This window comes from Podarcis pityusensis (genome assembly GCF_964106645.2).
Source record: "Podarcis pityusensis genome assembly, chromosome: 8".
In the NCBI taxonomy this organism is placed as follows: domain Eukaryota; kingdom Metazoa; phylum Chordata; class Lepidosauria; order Squamata; family Lacertidae; genus Podarcis; species Podarcis pityusensis.
The window spans coordinates 27,277,209-27,304,769 of record NC_138033.1 but is presented as its reverse complement, the minus strand read 5'-3'; the positions used below and the strand labels follow the sequence as shown (position 1 = coordinate 27,304,769).

The following is a 27,561-nucleotide window of genomic DNA, read 5'->3' as shown; positions in this document are numbered from 1 at the left end:
AAAAATTAGTTTTCATTAGGCTGTGGATGTTTCTGGTTTTTTTAGCTACCATTTTGAAAGAGCAATTCTGGTCTTTTAGGCACTACAAAAGATTCCCAGTTATCAGACCTACATGTTCCTTTCGGTAAAAAGACAGAATAAACAAACAAACAAACAAACAAACCCTAGCAGTCAGGAGTGCATCTTTTGAGCGCTGGTGCAGTGTGGTAGCTGTTGTAATCATTTCAAGGTGCACACACTCCACAGAAAACCAATCCTTCGCCCTTAAAAATTAGGAAACATTCCCTGAAAAAATTTACACTTTATTTTAGTACACAGAACAATCCCAAAGCCATCTTGGCTCTCTTAATGACCCCAAATATTTCTCTACAGAAGGAAGAGTCTTGGAAAAACCTTTCCCAATAGTTCTTTCCACTCACAAATCATTCAAATCCTGTCAAAAGGACTAATCTTGTGTATGAATAGGGGAGGTCTGTGACAATGTTTTCAGAAATTTAGCATTTCAAAAGAATGGCCCAGACTGGCCAGGATAATGCAATCAGCAAGCATTATCAGGTATCTTAACAGACAGGAGATAAGCCATATTCTCAATTTTCTATGGTAGGCTTCTTTCTGTGACACTTGTATGATGCTTTTGGGTGGTCTTTGACTAAGGAGTTGGGCAATTTTAAAAACTCTTTAAAAGTTACAGATAGGTAGCCGTGTTGGTCTGCCATAGTCAAAATAAAAAAAATCCTTCCAGTAGCACCTTTAAGACCAACTAAGTTAGTTCTTGGTATGAGCTTTCGTGTGCAAGCACACTTCTTCAGATACACTGAAACAGAAGTTGCCAGATCCTTCTATATAGTGAGAAGGTGGGGAGGGGTATCTTTAAAAGTTGTTACACACTTTTGTTCTGGGTCCTCACCTCCTTGGAGGGCAGGGTGGGGGTGGGACTCTGTTACAACGGAAAAATAAAGATCTTCCTTGCTTTTCTTCTACTGGTTCCTACCTCCATCCATTCTTCTGTGACCTATCACAGACTTAGGGGACTCTGAGTCCCTTGGGGAGTTGGGCTGTCCCACAGACAATTGGGAAACACTGGCCTGCGAGCAGTCCAATTGGAGAACAGCCTTTACCAAAGGTGTCATGGACTCTGAAGACGCTTGAACTTGGGACAAAAGGGAGAAACATGTTAAGAGGCAGGCACGCTTGGCAAACCATCACTGTGATCAACTCCCACCTGGAAACCTATGTCCCCACTGTGAAAGGACTTGTGGTTCCAAAACTGGCCTCCACAGTCACTTACGGACTCACTGTTAAGACCATGTTCATGGAAGACACACACTCGGCTATGAGTGATCGTCAAAGAAGAAGGGTTGTTAAAAGCCAACCCCATTTTTTTGGGTATAAGATAAGAGTGCAAGTTCAAATCTCACTGAGATGGCCTTGCACTCACCTGCCCCACTCCTGGTGCTCTCCTTCTTTCAGAGATTCCCAAGTACTTACACAGAATCAGGAGACAATCCATTCCCATATTCCCATATGATGATTTCCCATCCTATCAATGGAAGTGAGAATTTGGGTGTGCCAGATTCTACCTGTAGTTTTGGGTGACCCATAAGGATATTGGAGAGGGACTGCCTTTCCTTTACATGTTTTACTGGGGCGAGGTAGTTTCTTCTGGTGCAATCATTCAGCCCACACTGAGAAGCATCTACAGCTTGGGAGGTGGTGGCTGGGGGTGTTTCCCTTGTCTTGAGCACCAGCCTGATAATGAACTTTCTCAGGAACATTCCTTATCACGTTTATTATCTTCAAACCTCTTGCCTCATAAACGATTTGGTGGTGACACAGCCAGGTGCTTTGATGTCAGCATAACACATTCCAATGAGCTGTGCTCAGGACTGGGAAATGAGGATCGGGTAGGATCAAGCCTCAGCGCCTCAGCTGTAAAATGGAAATGAGATGTTGTGAGGCCAAACAGAACAACCAGTGTAATACATTTTTAAAACGTGGACCCTGTGGCCACGGTGGTAAGTAACATTCCCTGGGAACACAATTTTCAACTGAAAATACATGAGGACTCTTGGAATAGAATATGGAACAAGACCCTGTTTAAATCAGTCTCTGCCAGGGTAAGAGGAAATGCTACAAAAATAATATATTGTTCATACCTCACCATCCCCACCATAATCTCCACAGAATAAAAAAATGGCTTTCTTGGATGTGCCAGAGGGATGTAGGCATGTGAGTACATTTTTTGGTCACATGTGGTGGCTGTGTCGAGACATTGCTATGTTCTGGAGGAATAGGTTTTAAGAAATCAACAGCATTACCACCCAGTCATTTTTATCTGGACTGGCTCTCTTACACAGATTTGATGGGTAACGTAAATTAGTGTTCCAAAATGACCTTGTGACATTCCCCCTTGTTGCTTGGAATCATGAGGTATGGAACTTAGCAATGATGGGGAAATTAACACATAAACTTAAGGCTTGAAGAAAATGATTTGGAGCAGATAACTTTTCTGACATATGACATTGTCTTATTACACACGGTGCAAAAAAAGAGAAAGTCTGCAATCATCCAGCCACCCACGGCCAACTGGCTGAGTACTTTGGGTTGGCCCCTGTAATAAAAACAATAACAATAATGAATACTTTACATGGTTTTGAACCTTACCCATGGAATTGTTTCCTATTCATTGTTATCATTTGTTTTGTATTTTTGAAATCCTTCCAGTAGCACCTTTAAGACCAACTAAGTTAGTTCTTGGTATGAGCTTTCGTGTGCAAGCACACTTCTTCAGATACCTGAAGAAGTGTGCTTGCACACGAAATCTGAAGAAGTGTGCTTGCACACGAAAGCTCATACCAAGAACTAACTTAGTTGGTCTTAAAGGTGCTACTGGAAGGATTTTTTTATTTTGACTATGGCAGACCAACACGGCTACCTATCTGTATTTGTATTTTTGATTACTAAAAATTAATAAAAACATTTTTTAAGAAAAGTGGAAGCTGCAACAAAATGTTGCAGTGCTCCAGCCACTCCACTCCATTCTCTCTTCCTTAGTGGTCTCCCCCCCCCCCCATACACACACCCCCCACAAACAGGCAATCAGCATTTCACAGCCACTGGGCACACCTGGCCTATTCGGGATTGTTTCTCCCCCTTGAGGGAGGATTCCACCCCCCTACACACACCACCCTTAAAATAAAATTGTACTTCTTCAAACTTCTGCAGTTCCCTGAACCTGCTGATACAGCTATACAGTAGTATGCCTGGATTGTACTGTTTTGGCTATATTAACAATGGCACTCACTACTTGAACATCAGAAGTAAAGGGAAGAAGAAGGAGTCTTAGTAAGGGTGTTCAAGTGATACTAAGGTTTCCAACCTGACAATAATTCTATTTTATTAATGTTAAATAATGTGAATTAATTAACATTTAAAAGAAACATGTTATGTATTGTATTATTATAGTCAATACAAAAGGACAATGCATTTCCCAAAGGCTGAGTACACTTCACATTTATTTTATTTATTTTTAAAATACTGTATTTTGCCTTTTCTAAAAGGCTTACAGGATGGCTAACAGTGAGAATATAAAAAAAAAAAAAAAAAAAAAAGCAGGATAAAAATGCTGGAAAAACACAAATACAACAGTGACACTTATGAATAAAGTACAGTATTAAGAAACAATAGTTATCCCAATCCTTCTGGCAACACCAGCCCTATAAGGTCTAAGAGTGTTGCTTAAGGCTGCCCAACAAATTACAGTCCTACCTCAGGTTACAAACACTTCGGGTTACAAACACTTTGGGTAACAAACTCCACTAACTCGAAAGTAGTACCTCGGATTGAGAACTTTGTCCCAGGATGAAGGGAAATCGCGTGCCAGCAGAGCTGCGGGAGGCCCCATTAGCGAAAGCGCACCTCAGGTTAAGAACGGCTTCAGGTTAAGAACATACCTCCAGAACGTATTCAAGTTTGTAACCCAAGGTAATGTAATGTACAGTGGTACCTCGGGTTAGGTACTTAATTCGTTCCAGAGGTCCGTTCTTAACCTGAAACTGTTCTTAACCTGAAGCACCACTTTAGCTAATGGAGCCTCCCACTGCCGCCGCTCCACCGCTGTGCGATTTTTGTTCTTATCCTGAAGCAAGGTTCTTCACCTGAAGCACTATTTCTGGCTTAGTGGAGTGTGTACGTAACCTGAAGAGAATGTAACCCGAGGTACCATTGTAATGGCTAAGATGAAATTTAAACCTGTGACCTCCCATCCCACAGAAGACTCAGAGGGGCTTGACAAGATAGGAGAGTGGTTTTTAAATCATACATCTACTTGTGACCCCAAAACCAGCAAAGGAGGAACAGGATTTCCTCCCTATGTGCCTGCTTCCACCTTGCTCTACATAAATCTCTGTGCTGCCTTTCCATGAAACTGATCCTCAAGGAGCCATACAAAAACAAACAAACAGAATGATTAAAGATGGAGGGCCTTGCTACAGCCAAGGGCCTTTTGAATGGCTGTGCCAGCATTGTGAAACCCCAGAGCTATTCCGCTTCCACCCTCTTTTGTTTTCACTGGCCAGGGAAGATCTAGCTATTTAGGTCACCATGCCCATAACATGCATTGAATGCACACTTACAGCATGTGGCTTCCCTCAAAGAGTTATGGGAACTGTTGCTTGTTAAGGGTGCTGGGAATTGTAATCCTGTGGGGGTAAACTACAAGTCCCAGAATTCTTTGAGGGAAGTCATGCCTGTTAAAGTGGTATAAACGTGCTTTAAAAGTATGGTATGGATATGTCTGCTGAATCACTTCTCGCCTATCCCTGAACTGAGATGGAAGTTCCGTTTTACCTGGGATTGTGAACTTTTCCAGGGTGTGTTTGTGTTTTATGATTTTATTACTGCATTATGACTTGCTGTTTAATAGTTTTATAGACTGTTATATTACACATTTGAGTCCTATGGTAGAAATAAATGCATGAGAGAACTAAATAGAACAAATAAAAACACCGGGTCAATATCCAACATTAGTTGTAGAGCTACTTCTTGCAGTGGGTCTACTCTGATAATGACCAATATTGGCTATCACCCATTTAATAAATTAAAATATTGCATGCCAGGACCAAACTCTGAGTGATGCAAGATTCCAGGGGTTCCAGGCGCTTACCCAGGGTTTGGTTTCTATGGAATGAGGGACAGCAGAGATTCTGGTGTCTTTGTTATATATTGCTCATTTACACATATCTACAACATTAACTCCTGCCAACCTAGCAGTTCGAAAAGTGCAAGTAGATAAATAGGTACCACTCCGGCGGGAAGGTAAACGGTGTTTCCGTGCGCTACTCTGGTTCGCCAGAAGCGGCTTAGTCATGCTGGCCACATGACCCGGAAGCTGTGCGCCAGCTTCCTCAGCCAGTAAAGCGAAATGAGCACCGCAACCCCAGAGTCGTCCACGACTGGACTTAACGGTCAGGGGTCCCTTTACCTTTACAACATTAACACCCCAAGAGTTATTGCTTCTCCCATAGTCACAGTATGAGATCCTAGCCCAGCTCACGCACCACTTGCCCTGGTCTTTGACCTTCTCACTACCACCCATCTGCCCTCTGGCACAGAGCAACTTCCTCTCTTATACTAACCACACGTACTTACGGTACGGTTATCAGATTTTTTTCAATTAATCTGGGGACACTTTTTTTTTTTTTTAAAGCTGAGTAGCAACAGGGAGTCAGTAGTGGAGATAGTGAGGCAAAAGACCCTGGGCCCAAGCACACATGCATATTGTGTGCAAAGCCCTTCTTTCGCACCCTGTGAAACATAAATACGCAGAGTTTTTTAAAAACTGGGCAACGCCCACTCGCCTGCAACTCCCAAGCCTCCCCCAATCAGTCAAAACAAAGGGAGAAGGGAGCAGGAGATCTGTACCGCTAGACGTCCCCGGTTCCCCTTCGGCAGCGGCAGTGGCAGTTAGCAGCCCGGAGCCAGCCTGGTAGCGCAGTTGGCTCTGGCTGGCTTCAGGAGCTGCTCGCTACCATGGCGCCCGCCATTTTTCCTCACTGGAAGTCCCCATATGACGTGTTGCACACAAGACACATCATATGGGAACTTCCATATTCCTGCATTGCAGGAGGTTGGACTAGATGACCCTTTAGATCCTTTCCAACTCTATGATTCTGTGCCTGCGTGCGATCACGCCTGAGGTATGTGTGTATGCGGGGTCGGTGGTCATTGGCGGCCCCAACATAATGCTGAGTCCATTGATTTCTGCTGGTCTACTTTAGATACTTAAGGGACGTGGGTGGCGCTGTGGGTTAAACCACAGAGCCTAGGACTTGCTAATCAGAAGGTCGGCGGTTCGAATCCCCACGACGGGTTGAGCTCCCGTTGCTCGGTCCCAGCTCCTGCCAACCTAGCAGTTCGAAAGCACGCCAAAAAGTGCAAGTAGATAAATAGGTACCGCTCCGGCGGGAAGGTAAATGGCTCTGGTTCGCCAGAAGCGGCTTAGTCATGCTGGCCACATGACCTGGAAGCTGTTTGCGGACAAACACCGGCTACCTCGGCCTATAGAGCGAGATGAGCGCGCAACCCCAGAGTCGGCCAGGACTGGACCTAACGGTCAGGGGTCCCTTTACCTTTTACTTTAGATACCACGAAGGTTCGCTACCACTCATTTAAGGATTGAAATGCAGCCGATGTTGTGAGGAGGGGCTGAACATGCACGTAACAACAGCGCCTGTGGTGTGGGGTCGGTGATCACGTGCATTCCCGCCGCGATGGCGAGAGGGCAACGCACTCTGCACATGCTCAAGGGAACTCTTATTCGCTCCTCCTCCCCATACGCAGGAGAGGCTTCTGCAAGCAAGATCTGGGGCAGAGCAATGGAGAGGCGGCTTCTCCCCTCCCTCGCCTCTCTTTCCCTCTCCCTCTCTCTGCTGTGCCCACGGCTGGGGCGGAGGAGGAAGAGGGCTCGGCGCTTGGCCCTGCCCCAGCCGGATCACCTGAAAAAGAGAGAGAGAGAGAGAGAGAGAGAGGAGGGCGGCGGGTGGGGCCGGCTGCGCAAATACGCCCGGAGCGGGCGCTGCTACTCCTGCCGCCGCTGCCAAGGGAGCTGAGGGTATTTGGCCGAGGAGCCGATGGCAGAGCTCGCCCGGAGACCCTCCCGCGCCGTCTGGTAAAGGCCGGGCTCCCCAAGAGCAGGTGGGTGCGCGGAGAATCGGGGCCACGGGAGGGAGACAGAGGAGGAGTCCGAGGAAGCGCGCAGAGGTTTGCGCCCCGGTGCCCGTCGTCTTTCCTGACAACGGCGCCCATCCCCTGCGGGCCCGCGGCGGGAACTTGTTTGGCGCTTCGTTGGGGACGGAGAGAAAGCTCTGAGGGAAACAGGCTCCCGCGCAAAACACGCGGAGGATCCGGCTGGAAGAGAGCTGCCCAGAGGGGATCCGAGCTGAGGCGGATCACCTCGACAGGTGCTGGGAAGAATTTGATATAAGTAAAAAGGGTGTGTGTGTAAGAGAGAGAGAGAGAGAGGTGGCTTTATCTACTTAATTCCTTTTATGTGTGGCTTTAGGTAGACTCTTGAACCTGGACGTTTCCACTTGTATGGTGGGCGATGGAGAGGTGGTGTTGCTGTGACTATTCTGTATTCGTAGTAAGGGACTTCGAGCTTCCTGCAGTGCCGGAATCTTATTAAAACATCCCTGAGAGATGGCCATCCAATCTCTGCTTAAAACCCTCCCATGAAGGAGAGTCCACCAGTTTTCAAGAGAGTCCCTTCTACTGTCAAACAGCTCTTACCTTCCAAAGGTTCTTGTCCTTGGTGGGGTTTTTAAAAAAATTAAAAATATTACTTTATTATTCACTTCTCACTAGGTATCCCAAAGCCATTTTCAATGCAATAAACATGTACAGAACAATTGCATGTATAAATGCAGGTGAAACATTTTCTCATACATACACACACACACACACTTACCGTAAAACATTTGCAATAGAACAGTTAAAACAAACAGCAGCACGTATCAATTCAAATCCAGTTCAGATACCACCTGCGATTAAAACATGTGCTTGGAAACCTCCTGTAATCCTGTGACTTTTTATACCACAAACGTTCCAGGCTTATTTTTTGTGCCACTTTCATTGGCCTATAGCAGAAATATGCCCCTGCAGACTGCAATAATGTGGTAACATTGAGAAAGTATCACAGAATAACTAATAAAGAGGAATGACTTATGGACGGTTCAGTATAAATGCACCACAAATGCACGGTGGTTGTGTCAATGACATGTTGCAGAATACACCACTCTAGGGGCTACTTGAGCCTAGAGCATGGGTAAGCAAACTAAGGTCCGGGGGCCGGATCTGGCCCAATAGGCTTCTAAATCTGGCCGGTGAACGGTCTGGGAACCAGCATGTTTTTACATGAGTAGAATGTGTGCTTTTATTTAAAATGCATCTCTGGGTTATTTGTGGGGCATAGGAATTCATTCATTCCCCCTCCCAATATAGTCTGGCGCCCCCACAAGTTCTGAGGGACAGTGGACCGGCCCCCTGCTGAAAAAGTTTGCTGACCCCTGGTAGAGTTAAGAGTGAAGTGTTTGTTATTGACTTGCGTTCTGGTCTGCAGGTATACAAGATGACCCTCAAGGTCATCCATTCTTGCCCTACAATTCTATGATTCTATGATTACCTTGCTAAAGCTAAGCAGGCCTGGATTCTAATCAGTCCCTGGATGTGTAACTAACTACCTGCTCAGTAACCAGATGTTTATGCCGCCTTGGGTTCCATGACAAACGGCAGGATATAAATGTAAGAAAATAAATGCACAAATTATTTTTATTCTGGGTGCACACTTGTGCACTGTCTCTGGGGTTGCACAGTTTTCTGGATGCAGTAGAGTTTGGACTGAGGAGCAGGGGCAGAAGGAGGCTGGTCATTGCAGGGGGTTGGACTAGATTACCCTTGGAGTCCCTTCCAACTTTTACAGGTGCCACATAATATTCTCTCCACAAATTTCAGTGTGGCATCAACTACTCTCTGGAAGTCTGTGCTAGGCAAGGACTTTCATTATATTGTTTTCAACACCTAAACACTTTTTTGTTTAGGTATGAACAGGTGCTGCTTTTCATGGCCCTTGGGGCAATATGAGGGAAAGGCTTTCCTGCTGAACTTCTGCTTGTTAGGCAGCAAATCAAAGTACAAGGGTTCTGACATGCATACGCACAAACACACACACAGAGAGATGGCAACCATAGAAATTAGGAATACAAAAGCACTAAGGGCAGTGGCAGAAGAAAATGAAGAGAACAGGCAGCTGCTGGCAGTAAAAAAACCCCCACAATGCTGATTTAATAATCCTGTAATTTAGTGATCCTCTGCATATCTGCTCAGAAGTAAGTTGTATAAAGTACAGTGGGACTTACAGGTAAGTGTGTATAGCAGGGGTGTGAAATCTCAAGCCTGGGGTGAATGTGGCCCTCTAGGCCTCTTTATCTGGACCTTGAAACTCTCCCCAGGCCACACCTCTGCTGTGCACTCTGAGGATTTTTGCCTGGCTGGAATGTGTCCTTCAACTTTGGATGGAGCTTAGAGAGAAGGTGTGTACAAAGGTAAAATTTACATGGTTTACTCCAGCCACTTTTGCATTTGATCCCAGCCACCACTGGTGTGGAGCTCTAAGAAGGTTTTTTAGAAGGGAATGTGGCCCTTGGGTTGAAAAAGGGCCGACACCTCTGGTTTACAGGATTGTAGTGTTAGTGTTTAAGGATGCATATCTTGGTGGCTGTATTTTCTTAACCAAAGATTTCAGTCCCAGTCATTTTCGTTACTGAAAAACATTTGAGGTATTTGTATATCATGTACAATTAACATGGCAACCTTTGATCTCAATGCTCCAGCTGTTCGGGGAGAGGAAATTAATGTTAAAGCAGTGTTGACTATAGCAGAGATAAGCATATATTTACAAGTGAGACCTGAAATCACTTTCCACACAATACTTTACAGATCTCACAATTCCCATTTACTTCAGTGGGACTCACTCCCAGGTAAGTAGGCATAGGATTGCATCCCTGGTCTCTTTTTGGGTTACTCTTCATGTTATGCTCATACTTCACCCACACCCAGAAAACAGCCATTTCTTTACTTTGTCACTAGTGAGTATTCTCACCTCGGCTTGTGTAATTAGGCTTGACTGAAACAAGAGACGTTTAGCTAACACACACTGCCCTTCTGTGCACAGATAACTGGAAGTAAGACCCATTGAAATCAGTGCACTAACTTCAAAGAAACAACCATGTCATTACTTTAACTCCAGCTGTGAACATCACAGTGTTTTTTTAGCTGAATCCTGAGAAAGAGAGCTGCTTTCTGGGCTGCATCTGCAGCGTTAATTTACCCTCTTTAACAGTCATCATGACTTCCCTAAGAGGTGCCAGAGTTGTGTGGAGATTCCTATTTCCTTTGGAGAGCTACAGTTCCCAGAGATTTCTGCAAGAGTATTGGGATGGCTGCATGTTTTTGTGGCTTGGGGGGGGGAAGAGGAAGACTAGAAGGGCTGGTCAAGAGATGGGAGTACGCATGGGCAAATCTGTCTGTTTTGGTTTCTCTTAGTTTCTTATTTTTCCTACTTTAGGTTCAGTTCTCCACAGTTCCACATCAGCATTCAAGTTTACTAAAATAAATCTCATCAACATTTTAGTGCGAATTTCTCCTAACATGCACATATTTGCAAAACATTTCCTCTTAATATAGTTCACTTTTGGATATAATTTAATCTAATGTATATGCATTTTTATGTACTCTTTACCCTTGTATATGCATTTTTGTAAAGTTAAAAAGGTAAATGACCCCTGGATGGTTAAGTCTAGTCAAAGGTGACTATGGGGTACTGCACTCATCTCGCTTCAGGCCGAGGGAGCCAGCATTTGTCCACAGATATCTCTCTGGGTCACGTGACCAGCATGACTAAAACGCTTCTGGTGCAACGGAACACCGTGATGGAAGCCAGAGTGCATGGAAATGCCATTTGCCCTCCCACTGCAGCAGTACCTGTTCATCTACTTGCACTGGTGTGCTTTCAAACTGCTAGGTTGGCAGAAGCTGGGACAGAGCAATGGGAGCTCACTCCGTTGTGCAGATTCAAACCACCAACCTTCTGATCGGCAAGCCCAAGAGGCTCAGTGCTTTAGACTACAGCGCCACCAGAGTACCTGCCTTTTTGTACACATTTATCGGCACTGCAAAATTTGGAGAAGTTCAAATGTCAAAGGTTGATGTGTGTGTGAACATGAACTGAATTAAATTTCATCCCTACCTGGAAAGTAAGATGAGCCATCCCAAAACATTTAGCTGCCTGAGGCAATGGAAATATGTTTTTCTTTTCTTTTTTCATTCAAAGCCTGCTGGACAGCAGTGGGGCACTATACCTCCACTGCGCCCGTAGGGAACAGGCTAGTTTGGGGAAGGAGGGCAGACCACATGAGTCCCAGGACCTGTACTCCCAACAGTGCCAGCCAGCATAGCCAACAGTCAGGAATGATCGCAGCTACAGCTGAACATCACCTGGAGAGTCACAAGTTCCCCACCTCTGATTGTTAAGTGCTGCTTCCACCTCCATTCACAGCATTCTGAGAATACCGTACAAAATATGTCTAGTTAATGTTTAAAACTTCTACCTTAAGGCATTCTCTCATGCTGCTGTGAAAACCTCTTTTCGGCACTCTGGAGCTGACCATACAAGCTCATTTTCGCCACCAGGTAAAGCCAGCCCAAATCATCAAGGAAAATCAGAAGTGTCTGGTTTTTGTTTGGGTTGGAATTAAATTTAAAACAACAAACATCATTGCTAGCAAGATTGGGAAAACATTTTACACTTTTAATTCTTGTTAGCAGTTTCTCACTTTTGCATATCTATTTCTTTCCTTCTTTGTCTTGGCATAAAACATTACAATAGTGGTATGTTTATTCTGGAGCCTGTTCAGCGTGTAAAGGCATTTATTTGTTTAATTTGCAGTATTTATTACATACTACCTGGTAGCAGAAGTTATTTGGGTGTACAAGCCAAATTAAAAAGAAAAAAAAAACCTGAAGTATGTTTTAACTCTGGTCCCCTCCGCCCTAAATGTGAAATCTAAACGAGACTGAAAAAGACAGTAGAATAATATCAGTGTAAAACCAGCTACAGAGAATAACACCAGTACCAAGGATCTGAGGAAGGGCTGTAGCCTGGTGATAGAGCATCTTCTTTGCATGCAGAAGATCCCAGGTTCAATCTCTGGCATCTCCAGGTAGGCCTGGAAGAGAATCGTCTCTGAAAACCCTGGAGAACCGCTGCCAGTCAATGTAGACCAGGGCTAGCCAGTTGGGTGCCCTGCAGATGCTGCTGGACTTCAGCTTTCATCCTCCCCAGCCAACATGGCCAGTGGTCAGGGATGCTGGGAGTTAGAGTTCAGCAACATCTGGAGGTCACATGAACTACCCCTGGATAGACCGTACTGAGCTAGGTGAACTAATGGAATCACTTGATATAAAGCAGCTTCCTGTGTTCTGAAGGCATTAAGGTATCTTAGAATCCTAGAGCTGGAAGGGACCCTGAGGATCATCTGGTGCAGGGGTCGGCAAGGTTTACCTCGCCTGGACCGGTACACGCCACTGGAGATCCCTCCGTGGGCCAGATCACACATAAGCTTGTGCAGCCATGATTTCTGGTGTCTGCGTCTGCACAAACATGATATCTGGTGCCTGCACAGATGAGATTTTCGGCATCTGAGTATGCACAGACGCGATTTCCAGCACCATAGAAGCGAGTCCCCGCGCTGGTTTAGCACAGCACAGGGGGACTTGCTGAGTGGGTAGCTTGATTCGGGGGCAGCTCGGGGGCCAGTTAAATGACCCCTGTGGGCCGCTTGTGGCCCATGGGCCTTAGGTTGCCTACCCTGATCTAGTGCAATGCTTGCAATGCAGGAATATGCAGTTTTACCTTACAGGAATCGAGCCTGCAAGTGTAGTGTTATCAGTACCACACTCTAACCAGCTAAGCTATCAAAGGCACAGTTATTTTCTCTTGAGAGAAAAGAAGCCTATTTATTAAAGTATCCTATACATATGCAACTTATAAATCCACAACAAAATAATGCATTTTGTTATAAAAAGTACATACTGCAATGCACCCAATAACATAAGACGTATGTTTCATTGTACTTTGTTACTCCTACGTAACAAACATTCTCCACTTCTCTATGAACAGATTATTCTGTCTCCTATCCTCTCTAAACCTTTGTTAAGATGAAAAAGGTTGGGAAAATTTCAAAATCTACCTGGCGCGAAATTATCACCAGATGAAGGTGCAGGGCAAGTCTTTTTAGGGAGTGCATTACATAAGGATGTACGGAGGAGAAATTCGATTCCGTTCACACCTGAAGGTAAACCAACTAAATTTACAGCTTCCAAAACAATCAAAGCACAGATTTGAAATCTGCATGTCTCTCAGCTTTGCAGTGTGGTTTTCCCACCAAGGAATATGAACAGAAATGTATATACTGTACTGGGGCAAAGTGTGCACAGAAATTTTAAAAGTAATAGTAGTGCAAATAACATGCAAACATGCATTAGTTTGCAAACAAAAGTGTATATTAGACAAAACTGCAAACCAACATGTGAATATTAGGAGAAATTCACACTAAGGTGCTCATGAGCAATTTTTTAAAAATCTGCAAACTATTGTGGAAATGTAAAGAGCTGAAGATTGGAAAAATGAGAAACCAAAACAGAGATTTGCCCATCCTTAGCTGTATGATAGATGATGTCTGTCTGTGTGTATGAAAATGATACATGAATAACGTATAGGAGTACTGTAAGCATAGACAAGCTTTTTGCTGTTCAGAGCCACATTGCCCTGACGTAGTCTTACGGCGCCACTTGCAAGCTGTGGGTGGAGCCAAAATTAATAATGGTAAGGCCACCTAATTTCTCTCTGTGTCTTTGTCCCTTCCCCTCCTCCATCCCCCATGGGCTGCCAGGGAAGGGACAGAATGCTCTTGCTGACAGTCTGTACTGTTCGCTTACAGAAGGCTTTCGAAATTAGGTTGTGGACCACAGGGTTCCCACCTCTGGAGCAGCATACTTGTTTGAGTGCAGTGTGATTCCTCTGGCACTTCGAATACGCCCTTTAGTTGAGCCACACAATGCTCTGGGTTCCACGACTGCAAAGAGGGCATTGTGATCTCTGCAGCAGGAGAACAGAACCCACGTTTTTGCATTGTTGTGCACTGAAACTGGCTGCAGTCCACCTCTTTGGGGCAGGAAAGAAACATGAGACCGATGTGAAACTTCTTGCTTTATTTGGCTACTGAACCAGTGGCCTCTCATATTCACCATTACGTGATTTGAGATAGTGCCATAGAAAGCAATTCAGGAAGTTAATGTTATCTCCTGGTGGATTATACTATGTTACAATATGTTTTTGGTAACAACTTCCCTCCTTCATCTCTGAGGCCGGCAGGGAGTCCATTGTTTTGATTTCCTCTGTTTCAGAATGGTGAAAAGTGCTTTATGCTCCAAGGATGAAATAACATCCTAAATGGTTTGGAGGCTGCAGTCTCTCAAGGGTTGCTTTGCCTTCTGCATGTGCCTGTCCCACCCAGTGTGGTAGATGCTCCAAAAACTTTGAGGTGTGGCAATCAGAACCATACACAGTATTCCAAGTGTATCCACTAATTGCTGGACAGATTACTCCTGTGCCTTTGTGAGTTTAACTCCTTCCTTATTCTACTTCGAACCAGCTCCTCTAACCTTACCTGTTGGTGTGAGTCATATGACAAAATAAAAATGGGAGAGAAGAGAATTTCCAGTTATGACTATTACACCCTTTGGGCCAGGAGTTTCCTGCCATAAATAACCAGGAAGGTTTAATTGCGATTTTATAAGGAATTTTTTTTTTTTTTTGCACCAAAGGAGGCAATAAGGAAATGAACAGCGTGCACAAAATGGGACCAACTTAGGAGGAAATCATTAAGCCACGCAAATGCTAATTAATGTCCCTAGACAAGAGAAGGCTAGTCTGAGAGTTTGCATGCGCTCACCTAGTCTTCTGACTTGCTCCAGAATGTTCGTGCTCTGGAATCGTATGTATTATTTTTCTACCATGCATATGTTTTTGAAGCATGCCAAGATTGTGCCTACTAGTGGGGTTTCCTTACCAATGGGTTCCTGTGCGTTTGGCTCCGCTGGTTGTTGCACTTGGAGCTTGCGAGTGTAAAATGAATTTTGCTGGGGTCAGCTGAATTCTGAAAAAGAGTTAATAACTGGCCGTGAAGTGTGCCTGTATGGCTTCTAATCAGTGCTTTCTTGATGACAAGGAAATGTTCGTTTTGAAAGTGGTAATTATTTGATGGGAGATGCAATCTGAAATCACTTGTGTACTTTGTCACTAAGGCAGAAATGTGTGCACTGATGCTTCCTGGCCCATGCACCTATCATGTAACCGAATGCATAAGAAACCATGTGAAAAATATTTGTCTGAGTTTGATTTGTCTGAGAATTTTGTTACGTTTAGTGAGTTTGTATGGGGCTTTTTCGCTGCTTGATAACAAAAACTGTTACTTTGTGTGTTTCCTTATTTGCACTGGTAGCCTGGAATTTAAGGGCTGGAAATGAAGAGCTAAATTCGTGGCTTAAATCTGAATGTCTTTTTTTAGTTATGGCTTATAGCAAAACAATAAAAATACTACTACTTGAATGTACAGATGTACTTTTTAAAATAAAAGAGGTGGCTGTGTTGATCCAAAAGGGGGGGGGGACCATAGGGCGCTATGCAACTAAACAGTTCTGCTAGTGCAAGCAATTTCAGTTGCTTGATGCAATTGACTATCGTTAACCGGAGTTCAACAAGGGCCTTTTGATTTATGCACATGGAAGGCTGTTTTTTCTTTAAAAATAAAAAGATTAAACAGACTCTTAAAAGACGTATTCTAGCAAGGAGAAAGCTAGATCTTTTCTTTTTGACATTTGTTTTCCTTGGGAGCATGTAAGGAAGAATCATAGAACCATTGAATTGTAGGGTTGGAAGGGAGCATGAAGGTCATAGAGTCCAACCCTCTGCATTGCAGGAATCTTTTGCCCAATGTGGGGCTGGAACCCATGACCTTGAGATTAAGAATCTCATGCTGTACTGACTGAGCCATCCATCATGAGCGTTCTGTCATGTAAACCTGAAGTGGCTTGCACAGTCTGAAGTGGAGCAGCCCAGAGACATCAGTTTATCACCTCAGTGAGAACTAGTAGCTCTTCCAGAACTGCATGTATGTGTTGCAACATGTCATTGACACAATAATAGTGCATTAGGGTTTGATTTGTACTGGACTGTTCACAAAATGATTCCGCTTGGTTGCTCTGCAGTGTTACTGCACTGTTGCCATCTGGAGGGGTGCTCTTGCGCAATAGCACAACAAAAGTGGGGCAACACTCCCCCTTCCTCCTGTAACATTTGTGCTATAAGAGGTTACAGGATTTCAGCAGGAAGTTACAGAGCATGCAATGACTGGAAACTAGCACAAGCAGTAAGGACAGCAGGATCACATATAACCTTCCTGATGCCATCATGAACCCAAATCGTCCAGAGGGGCCCCATATCTTCCATTGGAGGGTGAGATCAGACTAAGGCCACATTCAAAAGTACTGTGATACACTTTCAACAGCCATGGCTTCCCCCAAATAATTCTGGGAGCTGTAGTTTGTTAAAGAGTGCTGAGAGTTGTTCAGAAACCCCAATTCCCCTCACAAAGCTACGATTCCCAGAATGGCTTAACAATCCCTCTTCACTTCCAGAAACTTTACTTCTGTGAAAAGAGTCTCCCTACAACTCTCAGCACCGTTAACAAACTACAGCTCTTTGGGGGGGGGGGGCATGACTGTTTGAAGTGGCACCACAGCGCTTTAAATGCATCCCAGAGTTGGGTTTTGTAGTGTGTGCTTAAGTGTTGAAGGGAGTCATGCCTATCCTCCATCCTCCTCTTTGGACTGTAGGTCAGCTGTCAAATTAATGTGTAGGCAGCCCTTGATTAATAGGAGGGTGGGGAGGCCTACCTGTTGGATGCTGTGAGGCCTCTCTGGTAACTACAGGCCTGAGGCAGCTGCCTGTATTAGCTTGACCCAAAGTGTAATAGGAGAGGGAATGTTAGATGGGAGAATGTTTACACTAGGAAGCCAGAATGGGCTATTGGGTGCAGCAGGCTCCACCTTGCCTTCAGGGAGGCAAACATGAAGCCAGCAAAGCATAACTAGGAATGGATGTCCCCCCCCCACTACAGTCCCCCCTCTCTCTGAGGAAGAGATGTACTCAAACTATTCTCATGCAAAATCTCCCCGCAGCTATGTTTTGTTTATTTAAAAGCATTTCTAAACTGCTAAAAAAAGTAAAAAAAACCCTCTTAAGTGGTATACAATATTAAAAACAACAACTAAGGAGTCGTAATCACAGAACTGTAGAGTTGGAAGGGACACCAAGGGTCATCTAGTCCAACCCCCTGCCTACAGCCATCCCAGGGTGGGCTCTAAACCACTAACCTTCTGGTTTAGCAGTCAGATGCACTGACCCAACTAACCTTTACTCAGATTAGACCCATTGAAATTAATGGGCATTAATAGTCATCCCGGCCATTAATTTCAATGGGTCCACTCTGAGTAAAAGTTGAAAACAACCCAATATCATAAAAATACAAACTGAAACCTATGAAAAATCTGGATAAAAACAGATAAAAAAAGAACAAAACAATCATTTGGAGGACTCGTACACATAAACCACGGTCCATTTTTTATGGGTCAGGGGAAGCCTGGGCAAAAAGTTGAGTCTTTATAAAATGTCTGAAGCTGCTTCACAAACGGCAGAGGGAAGCACATTTTGTAGTATAGGGGCAACAGCAGAAAATCCTTCTAAGTGAATGGCTTTATGTTATCAAGGCCTTGAATGTGTCCTATGTTCCTAGGCCTATCACAGCCCTTTTCTGTTTGACTCTCGTGCAGAGGTGGGGAACCTGTGGCTCTCCAAATGTTGCTGAATTACACCTGGCCACTGCCCAGCCCAGCCCAGGATTCCATTTCTTGGTCATGATAGCGTGTGACAAAGAGACAGAACCCATGAACCAGCTTACAGTTAAAGTTCCATAAAAAGGTAAAAGGTAAAGGGACCCCTGACCATTAGGTCCAGTCGGAAACGCCGTTTACCTTCCCACCAGAGTGGTACCTATTTATCTACTTGCATTTTGACGTGCTTTCAAACTGCTAGGTTGGAAGGAGCAGGGACCGAGCAACGGGAGCTCACCCCATTGCGGGGATTCGAATCACCACCTTATGATCAGCAAGTCCTAGGCTCTGTGGTTTAACCCACAGCACCACCCGCATCCCCTTTAAAGTTCCATACATAGTCCTAATTGGAGAGTAGTTTGTTTGTTTGTTTTATTGCATTTCTATCCCACCTTTTCTTCAAGGAACTCCAGGAGGTGTACATGGTTCTCCCCCTCATTTAATCCCCACAACAACCTTGTGAGGTAGGTTAGGCTGAGAGGCAGTGACTGGGCCGAGGCCACCCAGTGAGCTTCATGGCCAAGCAAGGACTTGAACCCTGGTCTTCCGGGTCCTAGTCCAACACTCCAACCACTACACCACTCTGATGGCTGGACTCAGTGTGCGCTATAAGTGGTCTATTGTGCATTTTTGATGGATTCAGACAAAGGTAACAAGGGCAATGACTGTCCTCCCCATCCCACATGCACACACCCTCGCCTGTGGCCAGTTTCCACACACCCAGTTGCTTGTTTTGGCAATCGGCAGCGGTGCTCGGATTAATAATCATAATAATAATAATAAACCTTGGCCTCCTCTCTGCCGCCGTCCAGGAAATGCTGCCCAAACTGACAAGCCTGTTGAAAGGGAGAGTCAACTCAGCTCCTACCCAAAGAAATGGCTCCTTTTTCCTTCCTGAGAACACCTAGTAGGTCAGGACAGGGGTGTTGGGAGAGGGCAGGCTGACAGATCCATTAGCAGTGTCTTTCCCCCACAGAAAGGTGCAAGATTGAGAGTCGGGTTCCTGTTGCGGGAAGAGAAGGCAGGTGCTTTGTGGAGGAGGAGAGGGCGAGCGAATGAGTTCAGTCCAGGAAGAGAAAAAGAGTCTTTATATTCAGCATGAATAAGAAGGGAGGCAACGGCAGTGGGTGGGTAGATAGGTGGGGGCTTCTCGGTGCTTACTGGTACCAATTTATTTTAGGAAATGCTGGGCTGAGGTTAGAGAGCCAGCCCAGTGAGCCATTCTGCCCCTCCTTTAATTTTTTTGCAAATATAGTGGGGCGGGGGGGAGAAAGAAAATTGGAAATGGACACTAACAATAAAAGTATTTCATAGATCCTAACTTAAACATAAAAACTGCACATATTAATTTATATGCCCTACCAGATTGATAATTATAAGCTATGGGTTATATCTGGTGCTAGTCCTACACAGAATAGATCCATTGAAATTAATGAACATGACCAAATTATTATTGTTAAATTTATTAGGTCCATTAGTGTCAATGGTCTTACTCTGAGTAAAACTTAGTTGGCTACAGCCCTATACGTTCAAATGCAGGAAAGGCAATGAGATATGCAGACCACTGAGGAAGTAGATGGTGGGTGTTTATTCTTACAGCCTTGCTGGAGAAGTCTCTTTGCACCAATAAGGGCTCTTTCATTCTCCGTTTGTTAGTCTGCACATCAGAGGATACAATTTAAGGGTGTGTGAACACCTCCAAACAACAAGGCCTTGCAAAGGCTTGCAACAGAAACCAAAGGGGCATCTAGTTCAGCAGCCTGTTTCTCACTGTGGCCAAGTAAAAGCATCTGTGTGTTCAAGACATATTGCCATTGTTTAACTAGTTAGGATAACTATAAGATTTCAGCTATATTGCAAGTAGCACAAGTCAAAAATTAAAGAAGCAGTTGAACAGCACATGTAGGTCAGTGGTGGGGAACCTGTGGTCCTCCAAATATTGTTAGATTGGGAGTGTAGTGTTCTGGTCTGACACTGGAACCCCCAGGGCAAGCCTGGTCAAGGTTGCTGGACCACGGACAGCTCCGAGTGCCTTTGAAGATGCTTTAGAAACTGCAGTTGGTTTCAAAATCCTGCAGTAATATTTTCTACAACCAGACAAAAGCAATACGAAAACAAAACACAACTGCCCATCACAAATAAAACTTGGTGTACAAATCCAAACATTTAAAATGAAGAGTCATATAGATATTAAATAGCATTGGGGACAAAACTGATCAGCTGCCAGTGGCCTGAAGATACAGTCATCCACTATTTCTCTCTGGAACTGACCCAGTAAGTAGGAGTGCAATCACTGTAACATGGTAGCCCCAACTCTCGGAGCTGGTACAGGAGATACTGTGGTCATCTGAGCTGCTTTCGGTCGTAGTTCCCCTATCCGGCTTCTGAAGGAGGTTATCCATCAGTTCTCCCATCCTTTGCTATTTGCTTCTCTCCCTGCAATTGGTACCCAAAGGCAAACATCTAGGAATGCGTGAATCTGTCAATTTCAAATTCTCTCTTTCTCATTTTCCGATCTTAAATTCACTTCTTCACATTTCTACTTCAATTTGTGTTTGTATGCAGTTTTGCTTAATACACACCTTTCTGCAAAGCAATTTTCCCTAATGCTTTTTGTGTGTTATTTTCATTAATACATGCATTAATTTGCACACTCTTACCTTTTGAGGACATTACTTGGCTAGAGTAACTTTGCATTGCAAAGTTCTAAGAAGCGTGAATTTCAAAGGATGGCTCTGTGTTTTGGTTCGCATGTTGTTTTGGAAAGAGTTAACCAGATCTATTCACCTTTAAATGCAAACTGAATTGAATTTCTCTCCCCTCCCTACACAGCCTTCAACGTGAAAGCTCCACCTAGCTTGTGTGTGAGTAGCCCTTACACCAGCTGCCTTACAATAATATTTGTCCAGCCTTTTCCTCCGGCTTCCCATCATGCTGGCCTTTCCATGTTGCCACCCTCTTGCAAGAAGAGCACAGTCCCTTGACTCAGCCCCTTGCTGCATTTATTTCCTTATTAAGTGAGAACTGAGTTTCTAGCAGCCTGTTTTGGACTGTATTGGATGGTGGTAAAACCACCACAGATCCTGCTTTAGGAAGGTGCAGCCATATTTATGTATCGGAAAGGTTGAATCAGGAGAACTGCGAACTCACTATAAAAACCGTCTATCATAGGGTTGGTGGATTAGGAAAATAGAACATTTGAGATTTCAATTCTTCTTTCAAACGAGGGAGAGCGGCGAGGAAGCGTGGGGACGTATCCCCGACCACAGTAGATTATCATGTTACAAAAGTAACTCAGCCTTGGACACACAAAGGCGCCATTCACTTAGAGGAGAATGACCTAGTTATGGATTCAGGGCCTGAGTTATTTTCATTTTTGCTTCTCCCCATTTTGGCTAGAAATAGCAAGGCCGCTTGGACACAAACAACATTGCAATTCAAAGCTTTGAAAACCGGGGGCAAAACTTCAGAAGAAAGCCAACATTCTCGCAGGCTGCCAGCAGCTATCTGAATATTCCCATTTTTATTTTTCAAAAATTGGATTGGTTGAAATTCCACCTACAGAACAGTCATTGTAGAGCTGGAATCATGGTCCTTGGCAATTGTTGCACTTGCTTTACTGGCCCTTTCAGGCTTTGTACTGAGGATGCTCCCCTGGTCCTCCACCTCCAAAACCTGAAGTTTTCACCCTTAAGCAACTGAAGAAGACTTAAGGTCTCTTTCACTGAAATGGGTGCGGGTGGGGTTCTTGGCATAGTCACAAATTGGGTCAATTTCCTGCAAGTAACTGTAGCTCTGGCCCAGGCCAGATCGAAAATTGAGCACTGAGGTTGGAATGCTTGTTGATTTCAGAGAGCTAACATCCATTCACAAAGAAGAATCTCCACTCACAGCTCAGGTAAATAGTGTTGTCAGGTTTTCGTGCTGTTTTGGAGAAACTGTAAAACCTTGTTAGCCTGTGGTGGGTAAGAATCTCCCTCAGGCAATGGGGCAGAGAAGCTTTTGAGACATAAAAGAGAATTCATTCTTTCCTTTATGCCATTTGTATATGTCAGAGGTGGCTAATGTGGTGCCTTCCAGGTGTTCTTTGTTTGTTTGGTTTCTTTATTGCATTACGGTCTCTCTAAGGAGCTCAAGGTGCCATACATGGCTCTCCCCTCTCCTAGCCACCACGGTCACTTGGACCTCTAATGACAAAGATGTAATTGAATTGTCACAGGCTGTACTTTTTGCATTTCACTGCCATCCCTGCCCGCTCCACTCACTGTGAGACTGTTTGCTGTTTCTGTGCCACTGCAAGTATCAACAAACTTTGCAATGCTAGAATGATTGCATTTTCATGAATGACTGTTCATGCAAATGGCCTCTTAGCTTCTCTTTAGCTTTATATAGAATGGCCAACACACTTGCTTTCTGTATTTGATTGGCATTTACATGCTCTTACTTATCCCCCCACCAATACAGGTGTCTCTGTGTAGGAATGGATCTGAATGGCATTCATACACTCCGTAGTTTACAATGCCAAATACTTCACTGGTGACTTACGTACATGATAGATTTGCTGTGGACAGGTTCTTTTCTCCCAGCTCTCTCTCTCTCTCTCTCTCTCTCTCTCTCTCTCTCTCTCTGTGTGTGTGTGTGTACCATTCCCTCTGTTTCTGATGTTTCAGCATGAGTGCCATTGCCGGACTCCGGAGCAGGTTTAGGGACCACATAGGCAGAGAAGGAATCTGGTTGCGCTAGTCTGACGCCACTCACACAGCGTTAGATGCAACCCATTATCTGGATAAGACCAAAGAGTTCTGTATATATTCCTCTATCAGGCATTGGCCCAACGAGTGATCTCCTTGCACCTGTTTTGTTTCTCCCCTTGCTCGCTTTGCACAGTTCTAAAATAGCTCTTGCTTTCTTCTGCCTAGCTGGGATCAAGATGACGACAGCTGCGCCAGTGTCTGAGGATTCTGTGTCTTCAACAGATGCAGCCACAAAGTCTCAAGAACAAATTCTTTATCAGAGTAAGATAAATGCAAAGCTGACATTTTGGGGTTGCATGCCTAAGTTCCGCATGTTTTTGAACAGGTATTGTGGGAGGCATTTTAAATGGGGGAAACAGCATGGTAGTTAAAAAGAAGACATCTCCCGCTCCAGGACCACTGTCCTGATGAAACAGCCTTTGCCAACCTGGTGCCCTCAAGATAATTTTGGACTGCATGTCAGCCCCAGCCAGGATGGCCAATGGTAAGAAATGTTGAAAGTTGTCCATCACCATTTGGAGAGCATCAGGTTGGCTATCCCTGGCATAAAAAAAATAGGAAGGACCACTGACAGCTTTTTTAAAGAGATCAAAAAATCATGATGTAAAATCCAGTCCTGGATCTCTCAAGTCACACCTATTTCAGTCCTAAGGAAGCTGTTTTTCCTCTGAAAATAAAGAATCCCTGACACAGATTCAAAGGATTGACCCTACTATCATTGTGCATGCTCAAAGGAGATATTACAGTCTGTTCTTTCTCAAAAGAAGTTTGGGATTAAGAAATGGGGAGTGTTGGGTGGTCGTATCCACGCTCCTGAGAAAGTGAAAAAGTCAAAGAAAATAATAATATATATATATTTAATCACACTGAATAGGAACCAATAAAGACAGGTAGCAGCTAGTTCAACACAGCCTACATTGCCTGGCAGTGGCTCTCCAGCATTTCAAACATGAGTCAGTCCAACCCTTATCTGGAGGTGCCTGGGATTGAACCTGGGACCTTCTGCATGCAAAGCAGATGCTCTACCACTGAGCTATGGCCCTTCCCCCAAACAGTTAAGCTACCTTATATTGAGTCAGATCATTGGCTGATCTAGTCCAAAATGGTCTACTCTGACTGGCAACAGCTCTCCAGGGGTTCAGATGAGGCTATTTCCCAGCCCTACCCAGAGATGCCAGGGATTGAACCTGGGACTGTCTGCATGCATAGCAGATGCCCTACCACTGAGCTATGGACCCCCCTGAGCCCTCAGATGTAACTAAGGTATCGATCTCCCTGGAGACACTTTGAAATCCAAAACCTTGGCTGACCCCCATTCACTTTGGTATTGAAAAATATCTGAAGAAGTGTGCATGCACACGAAAGCTCATACCAATAACAAACTTAGTTGGAAGGATTTTTTTTATTTTGTTTCGACTACGGCAGACCAACACAGCTACCTACCTGTAACTAGCACTTTAGTATTGTTTTTCTTTCCTTCCTCCTGTTAGGTTCTGGAGCGATTGTGGCGGCCATTGTAGTTGGCATCATAGTTATATTCACAGCAGTTCTCCTCTCGCTGAAAATGTATAATAGGTGAGTCAGTGACTTGGCTTTGGGCTCAAGTTCCTTTGATTTTTCAAGAGAACAAGCAGGCTGTGGGCAGCATTCCCTGCGTTTCGCAGGTGTTTCCACGGGATCCGCTTCATGTTTGTGTTTTTGGTGCGGCTCCACAGCCTGGCCCTACGATTTTTGCTTTTGCAAGATCCTCACTTGGAGGTGATACGCCATACAAGGGAGACCCAAAAGGCAGTATCCAACTAAGCTCTACTCAGAGTAGACCCACTGAAATCAGTGGCCCTAAATTTGTCAGGTACTTAATGGATGTCTTCTGAGTAGGACTAGCATTGCATTCAACCCAATGAATGGAGAAGAGGGTGATATGCTGCTGCTTTGGGGCAAAATATGCAAGGGTGATCCAGTGAATAGAGAGGAGGGTGGAGCTTAGTAGCAGTGACCTAAGAGGCAAAATGCGTTATCAGCTGCCTCTTTTGATGTATTTAAATAGACCTGTTTTGTGTTATCTTGATCACATGGGAGCAGCTACAGCAGGGGCTGCTTCGACAGCTATCCAGTAACTCAGGACAATGGAGAAGGGACCAAGAATGCACATCAGGGTTGCTCCCTTTTAAGAGCATAAGGAGCCGCCTTTATACTAAGCCAGACAGTTCATTCATCTGGCTCAGAATTGGCAGTAGCTCTTGAGGTTTTCAGGCTGGAATTTTTCCTAATCCTGTCTAGGACCTTCTGCAGGCAAAGCTTATGATCTGCAACTGAACTGTGGCCTTTCCACTCCCATCTTCTGGGAAGGGCAGCAGTGTGGCAAGGGGGGGATGCTGCATCATCAATTCCTCCCTTGTGACTTTGGGAATCTTGTGTTCCTGGAGTGGATAAATCCTGTCCAAATGGGCCTGTTTGCCGCACTTCAGGCTGCAGATAGAGGGTTGGTGTGGCATAGCTCATCATGTGGGACTGCTGACCACGCAGCATGCCCATTAGAGGACAGAGGATTCTGTAGGTTTCCTTCCCACCTTGGGCAATAGTGCAGAGGAAGGGGAAATGGATACCACCCTGAGACATTACGTCAAGACATAATGCATTGTTTGCTTTGCTCCTTGTAGACACATGAGGACAAAGCGGGAGCTGGAACCGAAGAACGCCAAAGCCACAACTCCCTCCACGCTGGGGCAGGACACCAGTAGTCCCAGTCGCACCACAACAGTGACGTTCGTCCCCATGGACATCCAAATGCCCAACAGAAGGCCCTGAGGCATGAGTGCCACAGAGGATGACAAATCAGACCCAAACATGGGCCTTACAGGCTCTGGGAAGACCTGTGATTCGTCAACATAAAGGAAGTTAAAGACTGGAGCTGCTAACTGGAGTTGCACTGTGACCAGCTCTCCATGTTTCTGTTTCTTTAAGAAAGGAAAAGACCGAGATCCTCAGGACAATGGATGTCACCCAGTTGCAAGAGTGGCGTCTTGTCTTTACAGCTGCGGATACATAAGGGTAGCTGGTGGCAAGGCTGCCCCCGTAGTTGGATCGAGAGATGCCCTTCCACCGTTTTCTGCTGCTTCACATTAGGCTCCCCATGGGCTTGGATTCTGAGCGGTCCTTTGCTGGTTGGAGATTCTGAAGAGGCAAAGGGGACTCCCATCCACCCAAGGCCGCCCATACTGTTAGGCGGAGTGAAGTGGCTGCCTTAGGCGGCAGGTGCTGAGGGATGTGGAGTGGGAGCAAGGTATTCAAGGGCAGAGCTGTGACACAAAACACAGCCTGCGCAGAATCCCCCAAACTAGCCTGCTCCTCGCAGGTGCTAGTGTCAGGAATTTAAGGTAGGGTAGGAGGAAATGGCCTTCTCCTGTTCGTTTCCCATGAGAATGATGCAGGGAGCCGTGGTAAATCAGTTTTCAAAGCCTCCTCATGCCCCAAATTAAAGAGAAGTTTATACCTTCAGTAGCATCGCTCCACTTCAGATTGAGTGCTAGGGAGATGCTTGGCTGACTCTTTTCCCGTGTTCAAGGAGCTGTGCTTTGTCTTTTTCCCCCCTTGTATGGGGAGCATTTGAACATTTGACCTCTTACAAGGAGAAGAGAAAAGGCCACCTAATTGATCAGGGTAGCTAGAGCAACTCTCCTGTGAGGAAGTTAGCATGCTTGGGGCTTAAATAGTTTAGTGGGGGCAAAGGCAATGTAGGCCATTATAGAGGTATTTAAATTATGCATAGTGTGGAGAAAGAGAAGTTTTATTTCCTCTCTCCTAACACTTGAACCTGGGGGCATCTAATGATGCTGAAAGGTGGGAGATTTAGGACAGATAAGATGACAGACTTCTGCGTACAATGCAGTTAAATTCTGGAATTCATTACCACGACATCTGGTGATAGCCACCAATTTCGACAGCCTTAAAAAGGGATTAGGTAAATTAATTGAGGATCATAGAATCATAGTGTTGGAAGGGGTCCCAAGTGTCATCTAGTCTAACCTCCTGCAATGCAGTAATCTCATGCCTGTTTGTTTCCCCTTTTTAGTCTCCATGTTGCCCTAGTAGAACTCAGCAAGAACAAGGATGGGGACAAAACGAGGATTGGCTTTGCCTGTGACTGGCTCTGGCTCCAGCTACTGTTGGCATCCCTGCCTTCAATGGGCACCAGCCACCACTGGATCTGCGGTCAGGATAGGGTAGAATTTGATTCAGTTAGCCCAGGCTTCCTCAACCTCGGCCCTCCAGATTTTTTTTGGCCTACAACTCCCATGATGCCTAGCTAGCAGGACCAGTGGTCAGGGATGATGGGAATTGTAGTCTCAAAGCATCTGGAGGGTTGAGGTTGAGGAAGCCTGAGGAAGCCTAAAGGCAAACCCACCTAATTTGTATTTTCTAAAATACAAGAACCAAAACACAGCCAACCTTCAAAATTCTATGAATTTTGTAGTGCAGCTCTGCAGCTGTGTACTGTGCATAATAATTCATTTATTGGGGTAAAGTGTGCATAAAATGTGTATGCTAGTGAGAATAACATACAAAAATGCATTAGAGCATTTGTGTATATTGGGTAAAATTGCATACAGACGGGCATATTAGGAGAAATTCACACAATAATGCTGATGGATTTTCATGAGGCCTTTACAAAAAAAAAAAAAAACCAAATGTGGAAAACGGAATTTAAGATTGGAAAAATAAAAACCAAGAGAAATTAAAA

General features: G+C 44.7%; 1 protein-coding gene across 7 annotated transcripts; it reads left to right on the top strand.

The window, feature by feature from the left end:
* Positions 1 to 1,899: 1,899 nt before the first annotated feature.
* Positions 1,900 to 27,561, top strand: NCMAP (non-compact myelin associated protein). Of its 7 annotated transcripts, none has more exons than XM_081016845.1 (5): positions 6,757 to 7,194; positions 18,879 to 18,973; positions 22,986 to 23,081; positions 24,311 to 24,395; positions 25,481 to 27,561. In XM_081016845.1, the coding sequence occupies exons 2-5, from the start codon at positions 18,943 to 18,945 to the stop codon at positions 25,626 to 25,628; spliced, it is 360 nt and encodes a 119-aa protein (XP_080872971.1). In that variant the 5' UTR covers positions 6,757 to 7,194; positions 18,879 to 18,942; the 3' UTR covers positions 25,629 to 27,561. The 7 variants fall into 7 exon arrangements, with proteins under 7 accessions (XP_080872970.1, XP_080872971.1, XP_080872974.1 ...); XM_081016848.1 differs by lacking the exon at positions 18,879 to 18,973 and adding an exon at positions 9,507 to 9,587 and having other exon boundaries at positions 6,890 to 7,194; XM_081016849.1 differs by lacking the exon at positions 18,879 to 18,973 and adding an exon at positions 9,507 to 9,599 and having other exon boundaries at positions 6,890 to 7,194.